The sequence below is a fragment of the Siphateles boraxobius genome, unplaced genomic scaffold, assembly GCF_051911475.1.
Source record: "Siphateles boraxobius isolate OS27281-9 unplaced genomic scaffold, OSU_SipBor_1 5, whole genome shotgun sequence".
Lineage (NCBI taxonomy): Eukaryota > Metazoa > Chordata > Actinopteri > Cypriniformes > Leuciscidae > Siphateles > Siphateles boraxobius.
Window position 1 is genome coordinate 27455577 of NW_027509141.1, and position 26393 is coordinate 27481969.

General features: G+C 37.8%; 1 protein-coding gene across 2 annotated transcripts in view; it reads right to left on the bottom strand.

Annotated features, from left to right (window-relative positions):
• Positions 1 to 5591: 5591 nt before the first annotated feature.
• chd5 (chromodomain helicase DNA binding protein 5) overlaps positions 5592 to 26393 on the bottom strand; it is a 39923-nt gene continuing 19121 nt past the window's right edge. Inside the window, exons 18-40 of one of the 2 annotated variants that reach the window (XM_077203642.1) lie at positions 26123 to 26296; positions 25813 to 25954; positions 24875 to 25006; positions 24155 to 24272; positions 23932 to 24056; positions 23467 to 23713; positions 23203 to 23375; positions 21635 to 21809; positions 21457 to 21522; positions 20578 to 20666; positions 20357 to 20490; positions 20128 to 20272; positions 15618 to 15777; positions 15441 to 15520; positions 15163 to 15358; positions 14991 to 15077; positions 13108 to 13260; positions 12877 to 12985; positions 11935 to 12067; positions 11661 to 11856; positions 10124 to 10287; positions 9892 to 10018; positions 5592 to 6427 (exon numbers count right to left, since the gene is read on the bottom strand). In XM_077203642.1, coding sequence (XP_077059757.1) covers positions 6300 to 6427; positions 9892 to 10018; positions 10124 to 10287; positions 11661 to 11856; positions 11935 to 12067; positions 12877 to 12985; positions 13108 to 13260; positions 14991 to 15077; positions 15163 to 15358; positions 15441 to 15520; positions 15618 to 15777; positions 20128 to 20272; positions 20357 to 20490; positions 20578 to 20666; positions 21457 to 21522; positions 21635 to 21809; positions 23203 to 23375; positions 23467 to 23713; positions 23932 to 24056; positions 24155 to 24272; positions 24875 to 25006; positions 25813 to 25954; positions 26123 to 26296 — 3253 coding nt within the window. In that variant the 3' untranslated portion in view covers positions 5592 to 6299. Of the gene's footprint in view, positions 6428 to 9891; positions 10019 to 10123; positions 10288 to 11660; positions 11857 to 11934; positions 12068 to 12876; positions 12986 to 13107; positions 13261 to 14990; positions 15078 to 15162; positions 15359 to 15440; positions 15521 to 15617; positions 15778 to 20127; positions 20273 to 20356; positions 20491 to 20577; positions 20667 to 21456; positions 21544 to 21634; positions 21810 to 23202; positions 23376 to 23466; positions 23714 to 23931; positions 24057 to 24154; positions 24273 to 24874; positions 25007 to 25812; positions 25955 to 26122; positions 26297 to 26393 lie in introns of both variants that reach the window. The other variant, XM_077203641.1, reaches the window with a different exon arrangement.

Below are 26393 nucleotides of genomic sequence, written 5' to 3' on the forward strand. Positions count from 1 at the left end.
GGATCCAGCAGGTAAGGGCTTAGAAAGGGCGGGGCCCGTCTCAAACCCCGCTACTAGATCCATCTGCGAACCTCAAGATGAAAGCCGACGCTGTGCCTCGGCAGCAGCGGGACCCGCACCTCGGGGAGCGCGAACCGAACCGTCCTCCTCAAAGAACGCCCGGCGAGAGCGGAGAGTTTTCATAGACAAACTCATGCAATGCTCACAATCAGCCCCCTCGAGGACTGACTGGGCATGCTCCACTCCCAAACAAGCAATACACATTGCTTATAACTCTGCTTGCTCGCCATGGTGATATATATATATATATATATATATATATATATATATAAGGGGCTTGACAGACAACAATAAATAGACAAGGACAGATATACAGAGAGCGCTTGCTGAAGATGCAGAAGCTGTCGCGGTCTGATTTCAAGGGTGCTTTATAGTTTCCTGGTCAATGACGTCACCTATGTCGTAGCGGGCTTCCATTGGACTGATTTTACACGTGCTTCACGACGTATCACGCAGAGCGTTCCCAACGTGTCTCAAACGCAGCTCGAGTTCCCTCGAAAGGGAAACTGATGTTTTTAATTGCGATAAATCACAGAAAACGTGTGATTAATTAGTTATTTTTTTATCGATTGACAGCACTAATACAAATATATAAATACACACATACACATAAAAAATAGGAACAAAAAAAAGAGATCAGTAAAATACAAGTACTAAGAGTGAGGGCAGTGTAAATGTTTACAGTTGAAGTTGTTTAAACATTAGTGTACATTAGTGCAAGATGTGCAAAAGGGCCAGAGCCCTTTTAAAAGTGAAGCAGAAAGTGAAGCTGAGTCTGAGTTGTGTGTCAGTGTCCATGTTGTAAATTACATGGTTGTAATTACTGTGATATTTATTTTTTTATTCTATTGTAATTATTTTTCACCCTATTATTTTGATTACTTATGTGCAATTTCCAGAGAGGAGTGTCCAAAACGAAACACGGATTTCTCGGGCCACAGGGGTGTGCAAGAAGATAGTTAGCTCATTTTCTTATAGCTGGAAAAAACAGAAGGCCCTGATGAGTGCACAGATGGAAAGTGGCCTGCCCCCACACAAGCTCATCACAGATTCCACAACAAGGTGGGGATCTCGTTTGCAGATGATTCAAAGAGTCCTAGAGCAGGAGAAAGCAATCACACAAGTCCTGGCAGCAGACAAAAAGACACGGAACCTTGTACCTACGTGGCAAGACATCTTGGTCCTGGAGTCAGTCACAGCAGCGCTGAAACCACTTCAGGAATTTACAGATGCCCTGTCAGGAGAAGCATATGTGAGCGTGTCCTATTTGAAGCATGTCATCCATCTGTTAAATACAGAGGTTTTGAATCCAAAAGAGTGTTATACTGAACTGACCCAGGAGATCAAGAGTAAGGTTCTCAATTACTTGAATGACAAGTATACTGACCCAGCAACAGATGAGCTACTCACCATGGCTACATTTCTGGATCCAAGATTTAAGAACATGTACATGTCCACTGAGAAGCTGGAGGACATTAAGGTGAGAGCTGCCTCAGAGACTTTCTGGTGGAGAACACTGGCCTGGGAGAATCATCTCGTGCAGAGGTTCAACCTGAAAGGGAGAGAGAAGTAGCCACGGCTCCAGCAGATCCATTACCATCAGCCAAGAAGCCTAAGAAGACCAGCAGTGCATCTGCCTCTGCCTCATGTTCACAGAAGCAGATCATCGAGCAAGAGATAAACAGCTACATTCTGGCAATGGCACCAGACAGTGAGACTGATCCTTTGGAGTGGTGGTGATTTCATGGATCTAATTTCCCACGTGTGAGTTGTCTGGCAAAGAAGTACTTATGCATCCCTGCCACAAGTTCCCCCTCTGAAAGGGCATTCAGAACTGGGGGCAATGTCGTCACATGTAGCAGGGCAGCACTGAAGCCAGAAATGTTCAACAGGCTGGTGTTCCTGGCACGGAACTTTTGAAGAATTTGACGCAATGTGAAGTTCAAGTTGATACTTGATGGTTCGGGAAAAAAATACTTTGCAAAGCTTAGTGTTTAACATTTAAGTTTTGTATTAATGACCTTATTTTTCATCTCCTTGAAATACAGTATTTTATTTAATTTTACATATTTAATTTGAGCCTACCTCATTTTGCAGGTTTGCACTGTTTGAAAAAAATAAACAATTGCACAATTAAAAAAAAAAAACTTGAAGAAAGTTGTTGTTTCAAGCTGAGGCTTCAAAAGATTTCTTTGAAAACATTGCAGTGTTTAATATATTCGAGTTTGTAATATTTTCCAAGTAGTGAAATACCTTCATTTTCTTTATCTCCTGTGTTCATTAAATATTTTATTTCATTTTATGTAATATTTAATGTAATTCATACAGGCCTACCTTGTGTTGCACGTTTGAACTTTTTCAGAGAAACAATGGCACAATAAAAAAGATTTTCAGATCTATGTCCAATGCTATCCCTCACCTTTTTCTAGTTATATAAGGTTAAAATACATATTTTGCCTGTAATTTAACTAAGGTGTACTAAAATGTGATTCCAATTTTTTTTTCAGATTCTTTTCTCATATCACAATATAATATCGATATCGTCTGGAGAGTGAAAAATATCGTGATATGAATTTTAGCTCATATCGCCCACCCCTACAGGTCAGAGGAGAATGCGCCGACTGATTCAAGCTGATAGAAGAGCAACTTTGACTGAAATAACCACTCGTTACAACCGAGGTATGCCGCAAAGCATTTGTGAAGCCACAACACGCACAACCTTGAGAAGGATGGGCTACAACAGCAGAAGACCCCACCGGGTACCACTCATCTCCACTACAAATAGGAAAAAGAGGCTACAATTTGCAAGAGCTCACCAAAATTGCACAGTTGAAGACTGGAAAAATGTTGCCTGGTTGATGAATCTCGATTTCTGTTGAGACATTCAGATGGTAGAGTCAGAATTTGGCATAAACAGAATGAGAACATGGATCCATCATGCCTTGTTACCACTGTGCAGGCTGGTGGTGATGGTGTAATGGTGTGGGGGATGTTTTCTTGGCACACTTTAGTACCCTTAGTGCCAATTGGGCATTGTTTAAATGCCACGGCCTACCTGAGCATTGTTTCTGACCATGTCCATCCCTTTATGGCCACCATGTACCCATCCTCTTATGGCTACTTCCAGCAGGATAATGCGCCATGTCACAAAGCTCGAATCATTTCAAATTGGTTTCTTGAACATGACAATGAGTTCACTGTACTAAAATGGCCCCCACAGTCACCAGATCTAAACCCAATAGGGCATCTTTGGGATGTGGTGGAAAGGGAGCTTCGTGCCCTGGATGTGCATCCCACAAATCTCCATCAACTGCAAGATGCTATTCTATCAATATGGGCCAAAAGAATGCTTTCAGCACCTTGTTGAATCAATGCCACGTAGAATTAAGGCAGTTCTGAAGGCAAAAGGGGGTCAAACACAGTATTAGTATGGTGTTCCTAATAATCCTCTAGGTGAGTGTATATATATATATATATATATATATATATATATTATTCCCCCATAATCGACAAACATTTGAATAAGAAGCAAACATTGAAATTAAAAAGAAACAGACCATGAATCTTATTGGAGAGAATTTATTAAAACACATTAAACAAATACACTGAGTACAAAGTGAAATGATGGTAGTTCACTTGTGTTTTCCATATTCTTATCTCTGCAGAATAGCAATATTGTTTTGCTCATAGCTGTTTAGAAACCAGGACAAAGATCTCTCTGGTCCAAAGTAATCTGAAGACATCTCACATGCAGTGCGTTCATTGCAACAAAGGTGTCTTGACCAGGGTCTTTTGGTAGCTTTTGAAGCCTAGTATGTACTTGAATGAAGAGACTTCTACCATTAGACTGAAGCTTTTTTAAATACTTCATACATTCATTTTGGCTTCAGTTTGATTGCATTTAAATTGAGTTCAATGTCAATATCAATACTGTTATAAAAAAGAATAAATGAAATGGTGTAAACTCATTACACAGGATAAAAACAAAACTTAATTTCACAACACATTGTATGCTGCTGGCTCTCTCTTTATAACCTTGTGTTTAAGCTCCCTTAATTCTTGAGGCTGCCTTTGTGTTTCATTGAAATCCTTTGAGGTTTATCCTCCCCCCCCCCCCCCAACCCCCCCACTCCCACCCCCAAACACCCACACACCATCATCTTGAACCCCTTAAATTAAACCTACTGCAAAAGAAACTATGATCACATTTACGGTCAGCCATGACACTTCAGTGTCATTTACATTGATGCTGAGATGCAGAAAACAAACAAAATACTTTATCTACATTAATTAACATGACTACCACAGACTGAAACTGAGTATACGAGTTACTGAAGGAGGTTTCTACTGCGTTTGAAATGGCCCATAGGAGATGTCGTCTCTATGGTCACATCCAATCTCCATATAAAGTGCGCTGCTTAAAACAGTTACACAAGGCATATCATTTCAGATAAAAAAAAAAAAAAAAATTCCATATCCACACCACTTATGGCACCAGAACAATCATGTCAATACTATCCATAAGCTCAGCTTAGTAAACCGACGCACTTAAGGTCCAAGTTTTTACAAAATGTCAAGCAAACTGCATTTGACGATAGAAAGAATAATGATAATAATAATACAAAATGTGGGTAATTAAGTTTACAAATTCAGTGTATCCGCATATGAGCCCATTCAGGAACAAGTTGAAATTCACTTTGAAATTAAAAACTTGTAGAAATATTTCAGGCATGCCATTGATAACTACAGAATATAATTTGGCTTGTCCCTCAATTTGTAAATTCAAACAAAAGGTCTTTACAGAGGTCTTTAAAAATGCATTGTATCATTTGAGAGTGTTTAAAAGCAAAAATGTGAAACTTATTTTTGTTTAGGTACCTACATGAATAATTTAGCAACATTTAAAATATAAAAAATGACATTTAAAAAATGTACATTTACGTAAATTAAAACAAAAATAAATCTATAAATTGTCCTTTTAAGTGAGACTACTTTTACATGTTACGAAAACATTTCCAGACATGGAATTATGGGCGGAGTTTGTTTCATGTAAAAATGTACATTTTAACATTTATGCTGACCCTGTAGTTTCCCCATAGACTTACATTTCAAATGAATTACTATAAATACTTTTGTTTTGTTTTTTACAAACCAAGGGACAAAATAATTTCTATGGTATTCTACAGCTTGCCCACAGATGACGTCAATAGAGTTCACATTGCATTTAAAATTAAACATTCCTTCAAAGTTGTTGATAAGCTCTAATGTTTGACAGCAAACACCGCAATTGGGATGTTTTTTCAGATTTTTCAAAACTATCAACTCTTAGTTCACGAAAACATTCCATTTGCCATTGATTTATTACTGCTTTTAGGTGCAATCTGACATTTTTGTTTAGTGCTTATTATTCAGCAGGTCATGTGAACTTGAATGAAGCATCCCAAGCTTTTATTAGGCTGCTAATTAATTTGAGTGTACACTGTTTCAAAGTGTTTTCAAAAGTACTATTCATTTCCTTAGGGCAAAATATATTTTTTTATTTTTTTTATTAAATAAAATCACTAAAAGCACCATTTAAACTTTCATGGGTCAACACTCTTTTTCTTCTTAAAGAGTAAATGTAAACTGAAAAAAAAAAATATATATATATAGTAAAATTAAAAAAGAAAACATTAGTGGTGACATACTGTAAAATCATCTAAAGTATTCCAGAGAAAAATGATAGTCATTGCACTATTCTGTGTTTAGATGCACTACACAGCAATAACCTGCAGGGGCAGCAATAACACACCATTCATGAGCAGAACCAGGAGCAAAGCAGAGGCTGCAAATGAACCCAGAGGTGGGACATCTGGTCCTTGAGCTGGCCAGGAACTAGTAGCACCTCCAGATGGCTCAAAATTAGCAGAGATGAAAATGTCCTTCATGGCCATCAAGAAAAACACATCATGATGTAAAAATATTAAAAAAAATCTCAAAGGACTGTCAGAACAATGGTGCCCTCAACATAAGCATCCTCAGTCTCTCCTTAATCGATCAAGGCTTTCGTATCGCAGAAGTTAAAAAAGAATGAAAGAGTAACTGAACTCTACCGAATAAAACTTGTAGGCGTATACAAGTACAGATTCTGAAAGACAAAAAGTGCAACTGATAAGGTTCGCTGTTTAATATTTGTTGTTTGGTGGAGTCCTCCACGGTTCTGTCTGTGTCGTACAGATAGAGGATGGAATGGCTGCGGGCTAGTCCTCGATGCATATAACATCACTGGGTTTGCCTGATTTCAAATCAGGGGTGGCCACATCTCGCAGAGCATCACTGGACTTCTTCTCCAGGTAGCTGGTTGGTGCCGGAGGTCCGTTTGAGGACACTAAGAAGAAGAAAACATCAGAATTATACTTCCATTTATTAAACCTAGTTACTGCCTTTAGTTATTACTTTCTCAGTGGTCACCAGGTAAGTCTTAAAGGTGCTATGTGTAAGAATTGAGTTAAAAATATCCAAAAAAGGAGCTACACGCATCAAAAGAATGAGAAGAAATAAGGGCGATGATGTGAATTAACCTGAATTAGCATGCTAAATTACTAGCCACGGCCCGACAGGTGTCATAATACCAGTTTCGGCCATGGGAGGCGGTATGCGGGCAACACCAGCCGAACTACAATACATGAATAATTTGCACGGCTTGTGGGCGTACTTGAACCTGATGTGTTTTTAGTTAGCTCTACCCACAGATCCGATTCGGTTTTCACCTGTTATCTACAAGAGCCCGTCTCTACCAAGCTGATGATAAAATGTAACATTAGCTAATTATATTATGTTTATTAAATTGCTTTCCTGAGGTAAATCTGACATATTTGTTCTCCAGCTATGTTATTGACCTCTACACGCTGATTAAAAAAAATGATTGGTCGATATTATGTATTAGGAATACATTTTGGTAAGTTGTAGCCTACTGTATCTTTCAACAGTGTTCGTGTTTTTTTACTATAAGCTAGTAGAGATGATCAGTTCACGTGCGCTAGGGATCTGTCGTGTAACATTTACAAGCGCCAAAACGGTATTTATTGTTTGAATTGCGTAATAAAATTGAAAGAATCTGAGAGCTGAGATTTTTTTATATCATAACTAACCTGCCCTGTCTAGTCTATTGGTCTCCGTGTCCTCTTTGCTTTGCGATTTTTCTGTGCGTGACAAAATTGATGTGTGGCGTGACTGAGAGCGTGTGAAAAGTGTCAATTGTGTGTGTCTCACGGTAAATTCGTGAGAGTTGGCAGCTCTGAATGGCACTAGCTTGGTCAACATCAGCGAATGCTGTCTGTCAAATTAATGTAATTCAAACCAACAATAAAAATGATATGAACAAAATGAATATGAACATATTCACTGGTAAAGGTGAAGGGGAGTAGCTTGAAGATGTCATATTTAAAAATCACTTGACATCAACCAACGTTCCTCTGGAGTCAAAACTTCCTCTATTAGGAGTTGGCTCGGTTTCGGCTATGGCTCTAGGGTCGTTGTGAAGGTAGGGGCGGAGCATAGAGACTATGCCGTTTCTCGTTTGTTACTCTAGACCAACTCACTTTCTGGAGGTATACTGCCCCCATCTGGTATGGAGTGTGGAGTATGAATTGATTTTTTGGCGGACATGACACAAGGCACCTTTAAGGCCCGTTCACACCAAGGACGATAACTATAAAGAGAACGATAAAGATATAGTTCTAAAAAATCTTTCTCAATATTAAAGAATAGCCATGTTCACACCACAGCGATAACGATAATGGCAACGATATAGTTGGAATCACTTTCAGAATGATTTTATCCAGCCCGAGCATTTAAATCGGTGGACAAGCACACGCTTAGAATAAACGGTATCGTCCGCTGGTGTGGACGCTAATATAGTTATCTTTATAATTATTGTTCTTGGTGTGAACGTGTCTTTACTCTCAGACTGCTTGCCGAAAAAATGCCCAAAGTCAGTGTCATTATAGAATTTGTTTTTATCTTTTTATTTTCAGTTTTTAATTAAAATATTTAGTTTGTTTTAGTAATTTTGCTATGTGCTTGTCACAATTTTAAATAACTCTTTATAGCTTTTTAGTAATTTTAGTACTTCAACTTATTTATTTCAGTTAGTAGCCAATATTTACATTTTTCATAATTATACGTATTTTAGTTTTTAAAGTTTTTCCTCTTAATATTTATATTTTATTTAATATATTTCATATTTTATAGCTTAATATTTAATAGTTTTAGTTTACATTAACAACATGGCTGTTAGTTGCATTTAGTACACAAAAATGGAAAGCACTTGTGAAAAGCAGCCATATCACCCTGTAGCCCAAGACTGGTTGCCCACTGAAGCTAAGCAGGGTTGAGCCTGGTTAGTACCTGGATGGGAGACCTCCTGGGAAAACTAGGTTGCTGCTGGAAGAGGTGTTAGTGAGGCCAGCAGGGGGCGCTCACCCTGTGGCCTGTGTTGGACCTAACACCCCAGTAAAGTGATGGGGAAACTATACTGTCAAAGAGCAACGTCCTTCGGATGAGACATTAAACCGAGGTCCTGACTCTCTGTGGTCATTACAAATCCCATGGCACTTCTTGTAAAGAGTAGGGGTGTAACCCCGGTGTCCTGGCCAAATTGTCCCTTGCCAATCATGGCCTCCTAATAATCCCCTTACATTGAATTGGCTCTATCCCTCTCTCTCCTCTCCACCCGTAGCTGTTGTGTGGTGAGCGCACTGGCGCCGTTGTACTGTGGATGCTGCACACTGGTGGTGGTTGAGGAGAGACCCCGACATGGTTGTAAAGCGCTTTGGGTGTACACTAGTACATATGAAAGCGCTATATTATAGCGCTATAACGGCTCATTCATTAATTCAATAACAAAAGCTACTATCAGATTTCTTGACTACAAGGTTACAAAATTTAATCACAAGAAGTTCACTTGGTAGTGAAGTAGATATTAATTTAGAGAATTAAAAGGCATGTAAAAACAAGTCTAACTGTGGCTGCTTGCTTTATATGTCGGTCAGGTGGTCTCTTCCTTTTCAAGTAGATGGTTCTTGGACAGAATATGCTGCAATAAGAATTTCAAAGACATAAAAGTCTGCCTAAGGGAGACTAGATAAGTCTTAACCCAGCTAACAAAAATATGTTCTAAAAACCTTTTGCTAACGTTGCCATTAAGTTATGAAAACAGTCATTCTGAATTTTCTCTGAACGTTCAAATCGTTGTTTTTTTTCTTGGATATGGGAACATTTAATTTTCAAATATTATGGGATTGTTACTTTTGAAGGTTCTCTAAAAATTCTGAAACAAGTAGTTATATTTAAAAATGTTAGGCGAACATCCATCTATTCTACAATGTTTAAAAAAAACGTTAGATGAATGATGTATAGATAATGTTTTTGTGCTAACGTATTAAAAAAATTATTAACTCTTTCCCCGGCATTGACATAATTTTTGAGACAACGCTTCCCCTCCATCCTTTCTGCGTTTTCACTGTTACGGTGGGGGGTACTATTACGCATCTTCTGAAAGAGTAAAGAATCTCCGGATCAAAACATAGGCATAAAAGGAGCAGAAACAAGCGATTAAAGCATTCCTTATGCACATTGTAGTCTTTGAAAAAAAAAGCACTTTTATCAGGTTTTTGTTCAAAATGTTGCTGTTTTAATGAAACTTACAATTCAAGTGTTGATTAAAAAAAAAGAATGCATGAAGCTAGAATAAAACTTTTTTTAAAGCAGAGGCTCTATTCTTTATATATATATATATTCAGATATTCATACAACAAAATATTCATTTCAAGACTAATGTAGGCCACTAACCACTGACGTACGGCCCCAGGGGCATTTGGCTGTAGTTCACCATTGCTGTGCCTCCAGGCCCACGGAACCCTCCGGCAAAACTGCTATTATACATCTGAGAACAGCTGAAAGAGCCCTGAGGGAAAGGCTGAGGGGAGATGAAACAGAACATTCTAATATAAAGGTTCATTCACATAAGGCTCATTTATTATTCATCTTGTATGGACTACACATATGGCAAGAGACGTGTCACCTGCTGAGGTGGCGGCTCGTTGCCCCGGCTGGTGAGCCTGCTGAGGATGCCCCGCTCTGACATCTGGAGCCGGGCGGACACGGGTGGGACTCGCGAAAGCATGGAGGGCAACCGCGTCACGTCAGCCTTCATATCGCTTAACAGCTCCTCCAGCTGATTCAACACTGAAACAACACCAGTTGATATCAAAATAATAATAATAAAATAAAACTTTCAAAAGAAATGTACAGTTGGAGTTACAGAGTTTTATTCAGCAAGGATGCATTCAATTGATCAAAATTGACAGTATAGACATATAATGTTAAAAAAGATTTCTATTTTAAATAAATCACATTTTGAACCATTTTTCTATTCATCAAATAATAATGAAAATATTAGGTTTTCAAATGTTTTCACACTTCGGTAATAATAATACATTTTTCTTGAGCACCATATCAGTGTCACAGTCATGTTCTATTTCACTGTCTTGTTAAGTTTCTAGGCTTGATTTTTATTGTCATTGCCTGAGTTCTTCATTATTTGTCATGGTTTCTTATTAGTTGCGCACCTGTTCCCTGTTCCTTTGATTACCTTCCTCTTTGTATTTATGCCCTCTTTCTTCCTCAATTCAGTAGTGCCTGAGTTCTCATCATGTTCATTAAAAGTATGATATTATCTCTCATCCTGCGTCACGCATCTTCCTTAGGGTTGCATTAACTACATGGTAACCAGTGACAATCATCATATTAGAATGATTTCTGAAGGATCATGCGACACTGAAGATTGGGAGTAATGCCTGCAAAAAATTCAGCTTTGCCATCACAAGAATACATTATATTTTAAAATGTGAAAAGATCTTTAATATTCAGTTGGATTTTGACCCAGTGTCACTGGTGTTGGGTATACCTAATGGACGCATTGTTTCATTTGCTAATAAGAAATTGTATAATATTCTATGCTTTGCTGCCAGAAAAAATATTTTACTTAATTGGATCATTGATAAATATCCATCTCTTGAAGATTGGCATAAGGCTATTTTTGAGATGATTCCCTTGGAACATCTTAACTATGTATTACATCAAAAAACGTGCCAGTATTATAAAGTCTGGACCCCATATCTGGATTATTTGGAAACTCATCTTCGCCCTAATATATTACAAGGAAATTTGTAATTACATAACTCTCTGGACATTGAACCTTTGTCCTCTTCTGCATCTTTTTGAAATATGTTATTGTTTTGTTTTTATTCTCTAATCTGTTTTATTATGGTGTAGTCCTGTTTTATAAAAAAAATCTGAGCTATTGGTGTTCCTTTATTTTATTTTATTTTATTTTTTTGTGTGTGTTTTTGTTGTTGTGATGTCTTGTTATATTTGTATTATAATGGAAATTCAATAAACATAATTAAAAAAAAATGTAGTCTTGATAAGAGACTTAATTTAAAAACATAAAAAATCTTACCGAACTCAAACTTTTGAACAGTAGTGTACATTTAGTTTTTATTCGGTTTATAAAGCTTCCAAGCATCAGGGTGTTTATTATATTTTTAGAATAACACCTTTGTGCAGCACAGCATTGGCTGGCTTGTTACCAGCCAAAGACTCTTTGGAGAGGTGCTGATGGGACTCAGCCAGGCACTCCACCTCTGCGAAACGCGCATTGAGGGCCATGGCAGGGTGACTAGGGTCCTGAGTCATATTCAGGTACGCTGCACGCCGTAACTGCTCCTCGATAACCAAAGCCTGTTCCAGGAGCTAAAACGTGAATGAAGAATGCGTGAATATGAACGATTCTTTTTATTGAATTCAAATAAAACACATAATAACTTGTACCTTAAAACGTCTGGCGAGAAATTTATTCTTCATTTCCAAGTAGTTCCCTTTGTGCATTTCAGTCTTGAAAGGCTCATTGAGAATGGTGTACCGTGGGTCATTCTGAATGTCCTGCCAGCGGGCATAGCCATGTCTGAGAGCACCTGCTTAAGGAATACCTTATTTACTAAAAAGGTTTTGCACACAATTGCAATAGAGCACACAACCAAAATTGGTAAAGATGTGTGTGTGTATTGAAAAACAGCACTTTAAAGAACACGTTGGGTGAACTAAAAGACAAAAAAAAAAACTTTGGTGTCAGTAAATTTTTTAATTCATTCTTTGAATCAGCAAGAATGCATTAAATTGTTCAGTGACCGTAAAGATAATTATAATATTATAAAAGATTTCTATTTCATATCAATGTTTTCCTTTTGAACATTCTATTCATCAAAGAATGCTGAAAATGTATCTTGAATTCCACAAAAATTTTAAGCAGCTCCACCATTTCCAACATTCATAGTAATAGGTAATGATTCTTGAGCACCAATTCAACATACTGTATAAGAATGATTTCTGAGGGATCATGTGACACTGAAAACTGGAGAAATGGCTGCTGAAAATTCAGCTTTTGTCATAACAGGAGTAAATTACATTTTAAAATAAATCAACATAGAAAAAAGTTATTTTAAAATGTAATAATATTTTTTTTTAACTTTTTTAAATGCAGCCTTTGAGCATTAGACTTCTTTCAAAAAGCAGTGTTTCTTTTTAAAAATAAAAATTTCTGAACTTCACCATTCCATATATTAAAATTGGCACATCACACTCCGTTATGCTTGTAACTACATTAAGAAAAGAAAAGAACAAAAAGAAAAAACACAATTACAGTAAGATAGAAGCCATTATTATAGCAATATCAAGACAGCTCAAAAGCTCTATGGAAAGAACAGGTAAGGATACGTTACGATGCCAGCCAGCAGCCAGTAGTCATGGCGACGGTGCCAGATGTCGTATATTTTGCCAGATGACACAGCTGCGCGTTCCTCGTTCTGCCACAGTGTGTGTAATTCTGAACACAAAAAAATCATGCACATCCATGCATTCTTTATCTCTGCATTAATTCACATAGTATTCTGAATCCGCTGTCCACGAGATACAAATCAGAATGACATCAATAAGACTGCAACTCACCTGTGAATCCTCCATCTGCGATGTTGAACATGAACCGAGTCTTGACGCTGTTCTTGTCATCTCTGTGGCTCTCGTCTGTGTCGTCCCTGGCATCTTTCTCTCCATTCAATTGGTTCACTATTTGTTCTTCAGACTTTGAATCATCAGGAATGGCTGCAAAAAATGACATTTTTTGACAGGAAGCAGAAAACAAGGGTTGGCACTGTACTTTCCATTTATAGGGTGCAAATCGATGTCCTATTAACATTTCAAGCATTAAGGATCAAATATTTTTTGTTGTGAGAATAATTAAACTGACTGACAATTTTAGTGCTGTATGTGTGAAGCTCAACCATTCCAATCAAATATATATATATATATATAACTTGGGAGGGTGTCACGAGCCGAGCAATCAGCTGGCCAGAGCTCTGGAAACTGCCGCAGGCTCGGCTCAGTTTCCTCATTAGGGCAACGTACGACACCCTCCCGAGCCCTAAAAACCTCCACCAATGGCTTGGAACAGAGCAATCCTGTGACCTCTGCGGGACCATCAATGCCTCACTCCAGCATATTCTGTCTTGCTGTAAAACAGCACTGACACAAGGGCGGCTCAGATGGCGGCACGACCAAGTGCTCAGAAAGCTGGCAGAGGTGCTGGAGAAAAGTCGACAGGAGGCAAACAACCAGAGTCCATCAGAGAGCCGATGCAGGATCCACTTCATTAGGCAGGGGGAAGACGTAATTCATACCAGCAAGAGACAACCTGCCAAGCTTTAAACACCAGGGGCGGTGTGGAAAATGGAAGTGGACTTGGGAAGGCAGCTCCAGTTCCCACAGGAGATATGCAGCACCACCTTAAGACCAGATGTGGTGCTGTGGTCTGTAGCTGTGAAGTCAGTAATACTAATCGAGCTGACAGTGCCATGGGAGGAGGGTCTGGAAGCTGCCTACGAGAGAAAGAAGGCGAAGTATGCAGACCTGGTTGCGGAGTGCAGGGAAAGTGGATGGAATGTGAGGCTGTACCCGGTGGAGGTGGGAGCCAGAGGCTTTGTGGGCAGATCAATATCACGTTTGCTCAAGGACCTGGGACTACGGGGAGCCACACTGAGCAGATCCACCAAAGAGCTCTCTGAGGAAGCTGAGAAAGCAAGCCACTGGCTCTGGCTGAAACGACGAGACAAGTCGTGGGGAGTAACATCAAGTTAGGTTTTGCTGCAGGGGGTGTCAGGGAGACGTCCCTGTTCACTGCCCCGCCACCATGAGACGTTCTGGGTTAAGGGGCGAAACGTCAATGAGCGGTGGTGCCCAGCTGAAGACCCTGCAGCAAAACCGTGTGGTATGCAGTCAGGTTTTTAAGCCTGCCTCAGAGAAAAGGACGCCTCTGCCATGCATAGTCCACAAAAGGCACCGTTGGAGGTGCGACAGGCCTAAGGCCCAGCAGAAAGACCATCTCGCTGTAATGAGTAATATATATAAATACTTTTATATATGGGAAACATAAATTTATCAATAAATACATTTTTTTTAAATTATTTTCCAGATGTTGTCTATTTTGATGTCTTTATAATTTGTAATGCTAGAAAAATACAAAAATCCCAAATCAGGGTTTTAAACAATATTCAGACATTTTAGTTGCAGGGTTTTCACAACAAAATGCAAAGAAAATGAATAGAACATAAAACAAGTAATATTTATTTTGACCTCCTGAGGGAGACAAACTATCTGAAGACACCTCTTTTTACTGACCATTTGTTGAAAAAAAAAAAAGTTTCAGGCCCTATTGTGTAGAAAGCACACATTTTAAGATGCTAATTTGAAGATAAAATGGATCTGCAATCTCGATGACCCCTTTTATTCTTTTTTTTTTTTTGGAAGCATCATAAACAAATGCCACAAAAACTGACCTGGTTTTTGCTCCTTTTCGTCTAATTTTGCTGGGCTGGGTTTATTTTCCCCTCTCTCCGGAGAAGTTTCTTTCCCTTTACCGCAGTCTTAAATACACAAAATATTGAAATATTTTGTTTATTGAGAGAAATGTTTCATAGAATCATTATATGCATGGTGAAGAATCCTTACCCAAAGGTGTCTGATTGGCTGACTGCTCACTAGGCTTAGTGGGCGGCTGTGCTTGATTGGACGATGACTCTGAAAGGACAGGAGGGGTGTCATTCTTCTCGTTGTCTTCTATTCGTTTCTGCTCCGGACTGCCGCTCTTTGACTCTTCTCCCTCACTGGTCTTCTCTGGTGCAGGGGAGGGTTCTGGTATAACTGGCTGATGTGAGAAGAGATACATTTGAATAAAGACAAGTGAAATGAGAGACAGAGGAGATATTTCTTGATGACTTCAGTCTGACCTCAGGGTCCAGCGATTTGGTGCTCTCTGGTTCTGTAATCTCCTTGTCTTCTTGAGAACCGGACACCGACTCCGTCTTATCTTTTTTTGTAAAAAAAAACAAACAGCATATGTTACTGTCTAATTAACCACAAACCACCAGCATTTCATTATATAGAACACATACACTCTCACACACCTGAAGGAACAGGTGTGCTGGGTTGAGTCGGAACCGGACTGGCAGGGACAGGCGTGTTGGGGTCCGATGAGACACTTTCAGTGAGTTTTTTCAGCTCCAATCCCAAAGGAATCAAATCTGGTGTACTAAACTTCCCATTTACATGCTCAAACTCCTGAACCTACATACACAACAAAAACAAAAACAAGAGCAAGAGAAAATGTAAGTAGTTTTCGTTTGTCAATTTAAAACTTGTATTTTATTTTATTTTTAAGTATATATTGTATTTTATTTTAATTTTAAAGGCCTGCTGTATTTGGATGCATATTAAATATGTATTTCTAGAAAAATCTGAAAAAAAAAACAAAATTTAAATTGTATTTAAACATAATTTGCAAACAATAAATATATAGGCCATCCATATACACTCCTGGGTGTCACAATCACATTATTTTGGACTCGTTGTGTTTCGTCATCATCTGACTTTGTCACTCATTTGTTGTCACGGACACTGAATTATGTTCAGCTGTGAACTCAATCATCACCATCATCATCATCACCTTTATATAGGCCTACTATACTGTATGTTCGGTTCTCTGTCTGTTTTGTGTCCGGTGTTGTCTTTATTGGATGTGTTGTATGCTGCAATGTTCCTGTTTGGATTACCTGTTGGATTTATTAAAGGTGACATATAATGCCCCTTTTCACAAGATGTATTATAAATCTATGGTCTCCCCAGAATGTGTCTGAAATTTCAGCCCAAAATATCCCCCAGGTCATTTATTTTAGCTTGTCAAAGTTGCCCCTTTTTGGGTGTTACCAAAATCACGCTGTTCTGTGTGTGTGCCTTTAAATGCAAATGAGCTGCTGCTCCCCGCTCCGGTTCAGAAGAGCGCCGATCCTTAAAGATCCGATCCAATCCTCAGGAAGAGCTTGCAACTTTTAGACGTACCTGGACGTTTCTGAATGATTAGTGGTCACATTAATGTAGTTGTTGTAGTTACATTGATTCATCTCATCGACTTGCATGTATCGTCATGTTTAACTTTTACACAAGTTGACACAGTTCCCTGATGTCTTTATAAGACAGCTGTGACATTTTTGGTCAAATAGTGTTCTGTCCTCGTCTGCGCAGCAACGACAGAACAGTTTGCATGCTTTGCTCCAACTTTTGCCAGTGCGTTAGAACTGGTTTCACTGTTGTAAACCAAATGGCGGCGCCGTGGGTGCAAACCAGCAGATTAAGGGGCGGTAATATTATAATAAGATCCCCTTTCTACGTCAGAAGGGGGGCGAAATCTGATCGGCTTATTTTTTTACATGCTTTCAGAGAAAGGCTTACCAAAACAACTGGGTTACTGGGTTGTCACTTTTCACGTTTTCTGGGTTGGTAGATGCACAGGGGACCCAATTATAGCACTTAAGCACGTATAAAGTCAGATTTTCATGATATGTCCCCTTTAATTATTACCTTATTGCCTTAATCTTCATCTCCATGTGTGTTTATACAACCACCCGCATGACAGAGGGCAAAAAAAAGGCTAAATATTTAGTGGTCTTTTAATGGGCTTAACCATTTTAATCACAAATCACTGGTCAGGAAATTAGTACAAATACTGTAGATAAAATAACTACACGAACATTGTCTTGTTGAAAAATAACATCTGATCAATTGTGGGAAGCAAGCCATTCGGCAATATTCTACTGTACTCAAAGCAGTAAATGACATTAAATGACTATTCACAGTGAAGTAGCTCACCAATACCAGCAGCTAAAAAGGCTCCCACACAATGACACCTCTTCCTCCATGCTTCGCTGTGGTAAAGATGCATTTATTATTATATTTCTCAGCAGATTTTTGAAGACAACTCTGGAGCATCACCTTGCAACTTGTGTTTCATTGTGATTCATCACTCCATACACAACTTCCCATTATCTGCAAAAAATTAATTCTGCCTTAAATGTTTTTCTGAGACAGCAATGCCCAGAGGAAATAAAAATAAAAAATGAGATCACTTACATCTCAAATGTGTCTCTTAGACAAAAATGAGGTTACTTTAACATCAAATGAAGACTTTTGCTTGAGTCTTCTGCTTCTCACACTTGTCTCCTTTAACACACTCATATTGGTCTTCTTTAAAGATTTAGAAGAGCATCTAAACATTTCCCAACATCATAGACTGTGCTCATATTTTTCTTCTTAGCAACAGAAACTGGAGCTCTCATATTTCTCTCTGAAGTTTAGAAGAGATCTCATCAGCATAACACACTGTGCTCAGATTTTTCTCCTCAGCTACAGAAACTGGAGCTCTCATATTTGTCTCTAAAAGTTTGGAAGAGACCTCAATAATATCACACAATGTGCTCAGATTTCTCTCCTAAACTAAAGACCCCGGTGGTCTCATATTTGTCTCCTCCAAAGTTTCAGACAAAATCTCAATAATAACAATAATAATATGATGATAATAATCAATAATAAAATAAAATAGCAACCTTTGCAAGATTATAAAGAGATCACCCATGTTTCTCACAGCCCATTCTCATTTTGGACTCCTTTTTCTCAGAACTTTTTCATGTCTTTAGGAGAAACATTGAGACACTGTTGATACTAAAATGAGAGATATTTGAGAATCACAACTAAGTCTCCTAAGCTTAAAAAGAGCAACCTCTGAGCAATAAAACATATAATGGAGTCTTGAAAGAGATTGCAGCAAGACAATAAAGAGATGTTCTTTGTTTCTTCTACCACATTCTCAGTTTTGGCTTTTTTTCTCTCAAATATTTCTCATGTCTCATTTATGTCTACTTTTATTTATCCTAAGGAATTTTGAGAGAAAAATCTGAGACATTGTTGATACTAAAATAAGAGATATACGAGAATCACAACTAAGTCTCCTAAGCTTAAAAAGAGCAACCTCTGAGCATACATTTTTCTCAGGGTGGAAGTTTTTTAAGTAGTGCATTTGCTTAAATTTAGTTAATTTCCTGAGCAATAATTTGTGGTTAAGACAATTAAAAGCTTAGTGTTTAGCCATTTTGACCCATTTTGTTTTTTGCCCAGGAGTATATATATATATATATATATATATATATATATATATATATGTATGAATGTATGTATATATATATATATATATATATATATATATATATATATATATATATATATATATATATATATATATTAGGGCTGTCAAAATAACGCGTTAATTTCGATTAATTAATCTGAGAAGAAATAACGCGTTAAAAAAAATAATGCAGATTAATCCATTCCGTTTTGACCTTTGCGGAGCCGTTCTAGCGTTCGTGTAAAAAGAAGGAGGGAGACAAGAACGCGCTGCTTGGATCATTGTTTGGAACATTTACTTATAACAAACGGAGTTCGTCAAACTCTAAAGTACCACATCAATGCAAAGCATCCAGGAGTGTGTGCGTGAGTCGGCGAGTGTGTCTGAGAGAAAGCGCGCTTGTGTGTGTGTGTTATAACTTTTCACGCGCTCTCACGTCACACAACCATTTTCTCACGCACAGAAAAATCGCGCACCAAAGAGAGGACACGGAAACAGACAAGACAGAGCACGTTACTTATGATATTAAAAAAATCTCAGCTCTCAGATTCTGTTAATTGTATTACGAAAATCAAGCAATACCGTTTTGGCGCTTGTAAATGTGAAATGACGGATCCCTATAGCGGCACGTGAACCGATCATCTCTAGCTAATAGTAAATAAACACGAATGACCAATGTTGAAAGATACAGTAGGGCAGCCTAAAACTTACCGAAATGTATATTCCTCGATCAATCAGTTTTTTTCAACCGCGAAAAGAGGTCAATAAAACAGCTGGAGAACAATTATGTCACATAACATTTAGCCCGTTACCTCAGGAAAGCCATTTCATGACCATATAACATGTTATAGTTGTCTATAAAAAAAGAGCTATAGAGAGTATTTTTCAAAATTTATGTATCCTACTACTATATTACGTATGGATTATATTTTTACTTATATCAAAGTTGTTATTTGTAATAAACACGCATTATATTTAATTTGAGCTATTTTTAACCTTAAATACTACCAGCTGATATGGCTCTCTGTATTTTTACAGCATTGGGTGAGATTTTTTTTTCTTGAGAAAAATGAATGCCTATCTTGTGTACCTAATATTTATCCAAATGAGTCAATATTGCATCAAATCACAATAATTAAATTAAATTGAAATCGTGAAATTTGTGTCAAGCAATAATAATTAAAACGTCGCTTACCAGAAATTGTACCACGCAAACATTGTAAGATTGTGTATGCGATTAATTTAGATTAATTAATTACAGAGTATGTAATTAATTAGATTAAAAATTTTAATCGATTGACAGCCCTAATATATATATATATATATATATATATATGTATGTATATATATATATATATATATGTGTGTGTGCGTGTGTACAAAAAAAACCCATCAATTAATAATTAACCAAATAATAATTCCATCAAAACAGTGCACATAAAATGCAGTAAGTAATTCATCACCTTCTTGCGCACCAGAGACATGACACCGATCCGGGTGAGAACGTGTTGGCGGGACAGGCCTTCCCTCGGGACCCCATCTGCAAATGTCTCTGCTCCATCTGCCCCCGGCTCACACAGGTGCCTCATGAACAGAGACACATAAGCCCTGAAAAACACCCAAGAATAAAGACCAACGAATGAAAATTCAGAAAAAATATGAACAGACTATTACAGAGAGACACACACATACCTGAACTCCTTTTCACTTTTCCCTCTCAGGTCACGGACCAGCCAGTGAGAGTTGAAGGCATCTTGTGGGGGCATTCCCCAGCGCATAATCGCATTCAGGAAGGCTTTCCGCTGCCGGGCGTTAAATCCCAATACCTAAAATCCCAAAGGTAAATAGCCAAAGCTTCACCTGATGAAAGGAATTACACAATACACTTTTCATAATATTGTAAGAAGATTCACCTCTATATTTCCACCAACTCTAGCCAGCAACGGCGGCAACGGTTTGTCCCGATCACTCTTCAACTGTCTGCGGGATTGTCTGCGTCCTCCTGGAGGAAAAGTAACTCATTTAGGTAACTGAAAGTCTCGAAGTACTTTGATGTCTGCCATCAAGCATTCACTACTGTCCATTTTTGAAAGAAGTCTCTTATGCCCGCCAAGGCTGCATTTATTTAATCTATTGTGAAATTATTTATAAATAAAATAACAAATCATTTCTATTTATTACTACTTCTATTTTAAAATATTTTAAAATGTATTCCTGTGATGGCAAAGCTGAATTTTCAGCATCATTACTCCAGGCTCCAGTGTCACATGATCCTTCAGAAATCATTCTAATATGCTGATTTGGTGTTCAAGAAACAATTTTTTTAATATAAATGTTGAAAACAGTTGATCTGCTTAATATTATATGGACACCGAGATTTCAGAACTTTTTTCCGGGATTTTTTGAGGAATAGAAACGTCTCGGGTACGTATGTAACCCTCGTTACATTTTTTTCTAAGGGTTTCACCATTCGTCGACATCCGACGTAACTCGGAGTGACAACGAAAGGGAACGTCTCGGTTACGTATGTAACCCGCGTTCCCTGAGTAGGGAACTGAGACGTTACGTCGGATGACGATGAATGGCGAAACCCCATTCGTCGTCATCCGACGTAACTCGGAGTGACAACGAAAGGGAACTGCATTTATTTGAAATATTATTTTTTTTTAAAGTTAGAAATATCTTAACTGTTACTTTTGATCAATTTAATGCACCCTTGCTGAATAAAATTATTAATTTCTTTAAAAAAATGCCAAACTTTTAAACAGAAGTGTGTATATAAGGACGCCTACCTTCAGGTCGTTCCTCAAAATCTTCATCCTCATCCTCGGACCCGACAGAGTACTCTGACTGATTATCTGAAAGATCATCCTGCCATTCTGAGAATAGGATTGAGACGGAAATTCTTGTACACATATATATGCAGTTTTATGCTGAGTTATAGCACTGTCAGCATCTGTGTTTGGGTACCTTGATCCTCCTGAGAGGCGTCATTATAGTTGACCTGTTTGCGGATGCGTTTTCCTTTACCCAGGTTCCTGGCCAGATCCTCCTGCTGCTGCTCATAATGGTGTCTCAAGAGCTTCTCCCAGTAATCTGGATCAACATTCTCTTCCTGCTTGATAATCTCCCTCTGGACCTCCTCCTGCAGGAACACCCACACAAATACAGATCATACATAACGCGTCTCTTATTGACTTCAATAATCCTAAATATTTGGGATTTGTATATGAGATAATATAATTGTTTTGTAGTATTTAGTCCCTTTAAGTTACATGAAGCCCTTCCTCCATAATACAGGTTTTTGGCCCAACAAAGAAGCATTCCTTACTAAAAGAACTGTGGTGGTACCATGGTACAGTGAAGGTATTGTTAATGGTGCTTTATAATAAGGTACTGAATGATTAACATAGGTAGAAAATCCACACAAATTCACAAATCTTTATCTTTAGGACTTACTGCACTGTCATTTTTCTATTGCTGAAATCGAATTCCTTAGTTCAGACAGCTGTGTATCTATGTGGGTTGCTAAAGTAATGAGGTAACTATCAGCATGACCCCAAAAGACATTCTCAAATTGATAATAGCTGTCTGTCAGTGTGGAAAAAGGATGGGAAACTTTCCATCATGACATCTCCCAATAGGTACATGAGAGAATAATTGACATTTTAGACATTCATGATCAAAACTCCTGACTTTCTCAATCACTCACAAATGACTATTCACTACTATCGCATTCGAACATAGTTCCAAATACATACAAATGCGTACATTGTATGACATTACATACACGTTTTTTGTTTTTGAGAGAAGTTTCCTAAGACTTCGGCTACATTTATTTGATCAAAAATACAGTACAAACAGTAATATTGTGAAATATTATTACTATTTAAAAAAAACTGTTTTTTTTATTTTGATTTATTCTTGTGATGGCAAAGCTGAATTCTTTGATGAATAGAAAGTTCAGAAGAACAGTATCTTCTGTAATATTATAAATGTTTTTCTGCCACTTTAGATCAATTTAATCCCTCCTTGTTAAATAGAAGTATAAAAAAAGCTTTAAAAAAAATAAGACTCCAACTGTTGAACGGCAGTGTATGTCAGGTCACAAAATAATGAAAATGATTTACAACCCGATGTGACTGTTAATTTGGAAGAAAAATCATTTTAATAATAAAAAATAATAAAACAGATGTAAACATCGTTTACACTGCATTGCAAATTTTTTGTCTTTTCAGACTGCAAAAAAACAAACAATTCAGAGATGACAAATAATCCAATTTTTTTCAGCCTGCAGGAACAATGCCGTCGCTCCACATAATACTGAATCCTTGAGCGAACAACAATCCAATCCATACAAAAACGTTTGTGAAAAAGCCGCAACTTGCTAAACTATGCCCTCTTGAGCATAGAAGAGTCAAATAAATAAAGCATTTCTAAGGTAGTCATTCTGAAAGGATGAGCTACCATTCATCTTTGATCCTTTGTTTAATAAAAAAGAGGCAAGAGTAACAGACAGTAAAGCATCTGTATCTCACCTCTCCATCCTCCTCTCTCACCACATACTGAGCCACCTTAAATGAGCTCAGGTACTCATTCATGTTCTGGATTTCTGTGTCTTCAGTGGCATCCTGACTACGATCCAGCAGTTTAGAGATGGCGTTATCGTCATAGTGGATCACACTACCCTCTTCTCCTTCTTTATTGTCTCCTGGAAAAAAGATTTAGGATGTGAACTACTGGAATCCACCAAATCCACAAACAAAGTGCAGAAACATTTATCTTAAACCACTTCAGCTTACCCATCGTCCTGGCAGCTTCCACATCATCTTTGAAAAGCTCCTCAGTGCCAAACTTAAGGATGTCGTCTAGTTCCTGTTTGGACATGGAGCCTGTCTTAGAGCCCAAGCCAGGACGCACCACCAGGTGGGTCAGCATCATCTTTCGCTTGGCCACCTGGGTAATACGCTCCTCTACGGATGCCCGAGTTACAAAGCGATAGATCATCACCTTTTTATTTTGCCCGATACGATGCGCTCTGCTGAATGCCTGCATGGACAAAGAGAATTTAAAAAATAAAATTACATATATAAAATCTCTCATATACATAAACATACTTTTTTTAATACAATTCATATAATAATAATAAAAAAATACTGTCACTTTAGATAGCTTCAGTTTTTGCTAGTAGCTTGTGGGGCAGTTAAATACTTTCAATAGTATTTTAACTACACTGTTTACTTTCCCAGCACTGGTGTTTTTATTACCTGAATATCATTGTGTGGATTCCAGTCAGAGTCATATATGATCACTGTGTCTGCGGTTGCCAGATTGATGCCCAATCCTCCAGCACGGGTAGAGAGCAGAAAACAGAACTGCTGAGCCCCGGGTGCTGCACACAGGGTGACACACAGTCAGTATGAGTGCCTTAGTATCCACTACCCCACACACGCACAGACATCACTGCAGGTTTCCTGCCGGCATCCTCACCGTTAAATCGATCGATGGCCTCCTGTCGCAGCCCCCCTGTGATTCCCCCGTCAATACGCTCATATTTATATCCCTCAAACTCCAGGAAGTCCTCTAGCAAATCCAGCATCTTTGTCATCTGACAGGGGGATCAACCGTGCAGGATAAGACACAAACAAAAAAGATACCGTTATCCAACAAAGGGAAAAATGGCAGCATTAAGCACAATGTAAAGCAAACCTGGCTTGCCAGCTCATACTTAATTCCATCCATGCAAAATACAGCAACAAGAGGGGACAGAAGCACGGCACTCGCCTTTAATCAAGCTTAAAAAACTGAAGAAACAACTATAACATTAATATGTTTATTCTCAAGCACTTAGAAAAGAAAAGGGTGGAAAAATGAAGTCTCATCGAGACAACCCCCCTTTACCTGTGCCATTCATCAATTTAATGAATGCATTGATTCCACAGGCAATTTAAAATGGGAGGGAAAAAGTCAGAGGACTAAACAACAAAGCAGAGATAAATATAGGCTCCGCCTTTTCATTTGTCGACTCCATTTAAAAGATGAATGAGCTCCACTTTTATTTTCTATTCACAGTTTACCATCTAATTAATCTTCCATTGAAATAGAGGCAAGTCCGACACATACATCATTTCTGTTTTTTTTTCTTCTGTTTTTTGTTATTCACATGGCATTTTGAGCTTCAAAAGAGGGAATAAATACCACACACTATACCTGAGAGAAGATAAGAACCCTGTGCCCTTCGTCTTTGAGTTTTTTTAGCATCTTCTGAAGCAGGGTGAGTTTCCCTGAGGATTTCACCAGGAGATTACCGTCGTAAGAACCGTTGGGTAAGACCGGAGCTTCCTGCATGCATAAAAATGAAAAGATCTTTGAAATCGAGTTATTTTAAACACTATTTTAACATAATGCCATATCTTATGCTGACCGAGGCTGCATTTATTTGATGAAAAAAACAGAAATTTCACATTAAATATGAAATATTACAATTCAATTTCATTCACAATTCTTGTGATGGCAAAGTTGAATTTTCAATCTTCAGTGTCACATGATGCTTAGAAAATCTTTCTAATATGTTGATTTGATGCTCAATAAACATTTCTAATTATTATCAATAAAAATAATAATAACAGTAAAATAATATAAAATAATAATATTTTTGTGGAAACCGTGATCTATTTTTTTTCAGGATTCTTTGATGAATAGAACATTTTAAAGAAAAAACAGCATTTAAAACATAAGAAAATTTTGTAACATTTGATATTAACTTCTGATAGTAAAATAATTAATTTAAGGATCAAATTTGATGACATTTGCATCACTGATTCTGTTATTCTCCTCTTTATTACTGTGAAGCTGATGTGAAATAATCTGTATTGTATAATAACACTATATAAATAAAGGTGACCTAAACAACTTTAATATGCCAGAACTTTTTGTCCTTGAACATGAGAATGTAATATAAGGCTAGTATTATGCATCAACTTCGCTTCAGACAATAAGAAACACTACACTCCTGAACAAAAGCTTCTCAGCCTTTAAATAGCTCTTATAAAACAGAAACTGTATTGCCATTACATGTGCTAAAAATAAACAACAGCAGTGGTATAAACTGGGGGCCTCCATATGTTCTCCTCCCCTCCCCTCCTCACCACTGCAGCCACTGGAAACAAGTAGGGATGGTTGCAGCATTTCTTCAAGTCCATCATGATGTTAAGAAGGGACACCTGATTCCCTCCTCCCTTGGAATTCAATGCCTCAAAGTTACGTGTTAAAATGAACTTGTAGTATTTCCTGTGTGAGAGAAAATATTAAATTATCTTGCATGTGAAACAGGGGTATTATAATTAATGGAAAAGTAAAACCATACTTTTTTTTTTTTAAATGTATTGAAATAAATCAACATTAATGGAAATAAAAATACAAAACTTAAGCATTACGAAGTGACAAACTATGACTGACTTCTGCATGGGGCTGAGTTCTACTCGCACTATGAGCTCGGTTTTTGCCGGCATGTTCTTAAACACATCTGCCTTCAGTCTTCTGAGCATGTGTGGCCCCAGCAGGTCATGTAGTTTTTTAATCTGGTCCTCTTTCGAGATGTCCGCAAACTCCTCCAGAAAGCCCTCCAGGTTACTGCGCACAGCAACATTTTCATTTGGATATAAGGGAAAATAGAATTCACTTCCATCAAATCATATGAAAAACATGTTCCATTATAAGCCCTGAGATT